At 43.8% G+C, this 5,929-nt stretch overlaps 1 protein-coding gene across 1 annotated transcript in view; it reads left to right on the forward strand.

Moving 5' to 3' along the window:
• The window catches only part of LOC101848042 (forkhead box protein A1), a gene marked incomplete in the record, with an annotated part of 22,468 nt that extends 17,590 nt beyond the window's left edge, over nt 1–4,878 (forward strand). The window contains 1 exon segment of the mRNA XM_005097186.3: nt 2,284–4,878. Coding sequence (XP_005097243.2) covers nt 2,284–3,828 — 1,545 coding nt within the window.
• Nucleotides 4,879–5,929: the final 1,051 nt, after the last annotated feature.

Raw genomic sequence — 5,929 nt, forward strand, 5'->3', positions numbered from 1 at the left:
ATAATAATAATAATTATTATTATTATTATCATAATAATAATAATGCTTGTCAGGACCTTCTAGGGCTGACTAGGATACAATATCCAAATGGACAGATGGGGATACTCGATAAAGAAACTCCTTCTTTCAGGAATCGAACTAACGCCTTTTTCGTGGAACGATAGGCCTAACCACAACACCACACAGTTTTAATGTTCCGAACACACAGTTTATCGAGCGTTTTTTCTATTGCTTTATTTTGTAAAAATATTCTTCTGAACTTAATATTGAGTTTGTAGCAAGGTTTCACAATTTTCAAGAGTGTTCATACTTGGCAAAAATTCATCAATATTTTGAGTTTATGACTTCAATTGTTTCTCGATTGTGGCACTCAGATGTTTGGTAACGTCCTAGGTTCATCTGTAACTATTAACGAAATAGAATGTAGGAGTCTATCCTGATCGTCATTTGAAAATTTAAAAAAATATTATACAAATGATTATCGATTTTTAATAAATTAACAACTTACCAACAACCTTAATCTTGATAAGAGTGATCCTGATAGAATTACTCTCGTTAATAGTAATACTGTCCCCGTTTTTTTTTATGCACCCCGCATAATTTAGCAAAATTTGATCATTTTTGCATAATTTCTGATTATTTTCCATGATCATTCTTTGTTAGAAATAACAGATTCGCATAATTTCACATTTTTGAGCTCAGTTTGCATAATTTCAAATTTTTGGGCTCAGTTTGCATAATTTGAGAATTTTTCTTGCATAAAACAACGGGGACAGGTGATAGCAATTGCCAAGTCTTTAGTTTGGTGTAATTGTTGTTCACTATGTTGTTCTCTATCTTCACGTTGATGTTGATGGTAGTCATTGTGACGGTGGTCAAGATATGGGTGAAAGTCAAGTTATTTTCCTTCGGTATTTAAGTTACTTTGACTACTGTGAATGTCGAGGCATCACTATCCCCTATTGTAGCATCGGATTCTAGATTCTAGATTCAGCGAAATGTCTCCGATTATGTCGTAATCTTTTTTTCTGCCGTCCATGCTGATTAAACCTGTCGTTATCATTAAAGAAATCCAAGAATGTCACTGCTATGAAAACAAACGACCAACAAACAAAATAAAGCAAAATTTAAAAAAAAGGGAAAAAACCCCAGCAAGAACAAAAAAACAACAACCCCTTCCTGGGGGGGGGGGGGGGGGGGGGTTAGGAATTTACCAGAAATAAGACATTGTCGGCCGCCGGGCAATTGGATCAGTTTTTTAAAAAAATCATGGCTTCTAGTGCTGATCATTGTGATTCAAATCTCCAGTGATGGGGTGTTCTTGAACTAAAGTTAGTTATTTATTGTGTCATTCAGAAGACTCTCCACTTTCTTGGCCTAGCTCTACAAGTTGTGCTTTTATTTGTTATAAGCCCTGCTTATCCCCAACATAGAATAAACCAGGGAACAGATGCCGCACTGCTCCAAATACAAATCCTTATTCATTGCTGCCCAAAGGTTCCCTTCATGTCTCGATGTGTATATACTGTGCTAAAACAAACTCCCTTCCAAATGTCATGCTGGTAAAAGTCAACAAAGGGACAGACAAAGACAGAGAAAATTGAGCCCAACACATGCAAAACTTGGAAATGTGAATCTTTATTTAAGCAGAGTAGCTTAGGTTTTTAAAAAATGTTTGTTAAAATTTTATTCCCCAGAGATGAATGTGGTCTGAATCAATACTATTGCGTTTTTCAGATCTGTGGAAATAGAATTCCATTTCTCCCGCCTAGAATCAAAGCACTCCCTGTTTTCTCGTCTTCTAGTCAACACTGTGGGTGGTCGATGGGCTCCACTGCTGGGTCCTATATCTCTTCTGTCTATCCTTTTTTTTTCTCTATTACCCTTTCCTTACACTCAAACAAATTAAATGACAATTCTCGTGCCATTTGTTGGTATGATTCTCTTTTCTCCAACTTACACGTTTTCTTCTTCCCCTCGGTTTTTCCGTCGCTTCTGCAGTAGAACTGTCTCTTTCTTGCCTGTGTTGTTTTAAATTTGTATGCCTTGTTTTTATCTTCTGTTAGGTTCTCCCCTTCCTCTCCTGCCTTCAAACTTTGCTTCCCAAATGTTTATTTCTAGTGATTCATGGCGTTTGATATCCCCCTCCTCCAACCCCCCCAACAAAAACAACTAAAAACAACCTACCAGACCCCCCCCTCAAAAATAAGTTCAATTTTAGTTTCATTACGAACTAGAATCAAACTAATCAATATTAATCCGTCTTATCTCTGTGTCCCTCCAGGTATCGGTAGCGGCATCGCCTCGGGGGGCTACGCCACCAGCGGTATGAACACCATGGGTCCCTCCATGTCCCCGATGCCCTCCGCCATGTCCGCCATAGGAGGTGGGATGAGCTACTCACCACAGGCTATGGGAGGGATGGCCGCCATGGGCAGCATGGGGTCTATGGGAGCCATGGGAGGGATGGGCTCCATGTCTGCGATGGGAGGGTACGGATCGATGTCAGCCATGAATACAATGGGAGGTATGAATGGGATGTCCGCTATGGGTGGAATGTCATCGATGAACGGCATGAATCGTCCCTTGGACGCCAATCTCATGTCGATGGATAGAAACGGGGCTCTGAACAGACCGCGCACTGACAAGAACTACAGGCGCGCGTACACTCACGCCAAGCCGCCCTATTCGTACATCTCACTCATCACCATGGCGATACAGCAGTCGCAGAATAAAATGTGCACCCTCAGCGAGATCTACCAGTTCATCATGGACCTCTTCCCATTCTACAGACAGAACCAGCAGCGGTGGCAGAACTCCATCCGGCACAGTCTCTCGTTCAACGACTGCTTTGTGAAGGTCCCACGCACGCCCGATCGTCCGGGGAAAGGAAGCTACTGGGCGTTACACCCAGACTCGGGGAATATGTTCGAGAACGGTTGTTACCTAAGGCGCCAGAAGAGATTCAAGTGTCCGAAGAAAGAAATGATTCGTCAGTCGTCCCATAGGAGTCAGGATGACGACGGTTCACTGAACCCTGACGACAGCATGCACTCGGGAGACGAGCACAGTCCGATGAGCTCTCCTATCCCAGGGGTTCCCTCGCAACATGGCCCGTCTCAACCACCACCCCGCACCTCCCCACGACCTCACGACCACCACCAGCAACAATCTCAACACCCGCACGCGCAACAACAGCAGCAGCAACAGCACGCACAGCAACAGCAACAGCAGCAGCAGCAGCAACAACAACAGCAACAACAGCAGCAACAGCAACAGCAATCGCAAAGCTCCGGCGGAGGCTCCATCCAGCCCAAGACGGAAGTGATGAACAATTCTTCTCCACATCCCCAGGAACTGGCCCACCCACCACCCGCCCAAAGCCTCCCGCCTCAGGTGTCCTGCCACACCCCTCTGTCCTCGCAACCTTCTCTGCCCTCCTACCATCACAACTCCCCAGCCGCCGAGCTCTCAAACGTCCGATCTCTCAACGCGCAGGACTACGGCTCTCAGCTCACCTCTCAGTCTCTGGGCCTGCACTACCCGGCCGGCCACTACGCACCACACCCGCACCACCACCATCACCATCACCAACAAGCCGGACTGCATCAGCTGGGCCCCAACCACTCGTTCAACCATCCGTTCTCCATCAACAACCTCATGTCTGAGAGCAAACTGGATATGAAGTCCATGTACGACATGGGCTACGGCGCTTACGCCCAGATGTCACCCCTCACGATGGGCAAGGATCCCTCCCCTCCCGTTATGGCCGCCCACCACGACGCTGGAGGTTACTACAAGGCCTACCAGTCCACGGTGGATTTATGACATCCGGATAGAGCCTCGTTTGCGACAGCGAACAGTCACAGTCACCCAACACACTCGTCTGTCCCGTGTCTGTAAAGATACCAGCTGCAAAAAGGACGCACTGGTGTGAGTGACTCAAAGCGTGTCAAAAAAAGACACACACTGTGAAGCGCTCGGAGTTGACGTCAGGGCGTCCCACATTACGTGTCTCTGTGGAAAACACGTTTGGACGCTCTCAGATGTGTCCACATGACGTCACGACATAGCGCATTTTCATCTTCATGACAAGTGAGCAGATCTTTCGGGTATGTGTTCGCAGGAGGGAAGAACGCGGTGTATACCTGCGCGCAGGCGACATATATCTACTCAACAGGCGGACCTTCTAGTGTCTGCCTGGCACATTTATTCTCATCATTATCATCATCATTGTCATCATCATCACGAAAATCGTCATCTCTGCTTCAGAAGTCGATGAAGCATATCTCTCTGACTCCTTTCGCAGTGGCTTATTTCACTGCTTTTGTCTGTTTTAGATGTTTGTCGTTGTACGTTCCATGTTAGAGCAGCTGATCCGACGCTGAAATCTCCACTTGACCTCTCAGATTGTGGATTTGGATCAAGCTCTATGGAATGTAGACAATCTGAGGGTGTTGTTTGACATTCTGAAAAAAAAAACCGTAACAACAAAACAACCCAGCTGTCAATTGCTAAACCTTTCTTCGGTATCTCCTGTTTTACTGGGGAATATCTTGACATCTGAAAAGCAAACGACAATTACGACATGTGAAAGTTCTTTCAAGGACTCTTTATTGTGGACAATCACTTAAAATTATATATTGTAATAATTTGCTTTTCTTCATGCATTGCACCTCTTATGACTTTCATAAAAATATAAGTACAAATACACAGATTTTTATGTAATTTGTTTTATGTTTTAAAATGTTTCTGAGAAAAATGAAGCCACCACAGGGCGATTGGAACGAAGGAAGGAATATTGCACTGCACTTTTAAGGCAGAATGGCCTGTGATGTCAAGAGGGAAGCTCTGTTGAAGTGTCATTGAGGAAAAAAACCCCCAAAACAAGAGGTTGGTTTTATGTGCACTTTGTGCAAATAGAAGGGTGATAACGCTTTGCCCATAATATTGTTGTGGCTAACACTGCTTTCGAAGAACAGGGCACGTTGTTGACATTCGGGCATTCTTGTTGAAAGTGAAGATTGCAACGTCTTGTACTTTTTGAGTGGGAGTTTAGACTTATGTTAAATTGAAGATGAATAATATTTCTTATGACTGTATTTTGTGTGATAATATATGTTCGCTTGTTTGATCAAGAATGTACGTATGTGTGTGTGTGTGTGTGTGTGTGTGTGTGTGTGTGTGTGTGTGTGTGTGTGTGTGTGTGTGTGAGAGAGAGAGAGAGAGATAGATAGATAGATAGATAGAGAGAGAGAGAGAGCATACATTTTTTGTCTAATAAATAAATAAATAAATAAATAAATAAATAAATAAATAAATAAATAAATAAATAAATAAATAAATAAATAAATGGTTTCAGCCACAGAATATAAGTTCACATAATTCTCTGACGTCATGCTGTTGGATTGAGATAGATAGATCTTGTGGTCTCATCTGAAAGCAATCACAGGGCCCAAGAGATAGAGGGGTTAATTGATAAACGGGAAAATAATACGCTGCTATCCCAGTTAATCAGTTTCCCTCTTTATCTGTTCTGAATCCAGAGATGATCCTGTGTTTCTTCAAAGGCGGTTTTGTTGGGAATCCCACTTTCTTCTAGTCACTTGTCTCTCGGACCGTACTGTCTATCGGGGAAGTGAAAAGTCCCTTGCTTAAGGTATCCTTATGTATCTCATTGTTTGTTCCTATGGAACTTCTTCCCATTCCCTCCTCCCCCCCTCTCTCTCTCCATCCCTTTCTCTCTCTTTCTGTCTCTCTCTTCTCCCTGGCTTTCCCTTCTCTCCACTCCTTTCCCACTCTCTCCTCTCCCCCCCCCCCCCCCCACTGGATCTCTGCTGTTGATTAGCAAATTTGAGAACGTTCGAGATTCGAACTCCCATGGGATGAAATTTTGCCTGTCCTTTCTTGAATACTTTTCATCTCAGCC

The sequence above is a fragment of the Aplysia californica genome, unplaced genomic scaffold (genome assembly GCF_000002075.1).
Source record: "Aplysia californica isolate F4 #8 unplaced genomic scaffold, AplCal3.0 scaffold00148, whole genome shotgun sequence".
Taxonomy (NCBI): domain Eukaryota; kingdom Metazoa; phylum Mollusca; class Gastropoda; order Aplysiida; family Aplysiidae; genus Aplysia; species Aplysia californica.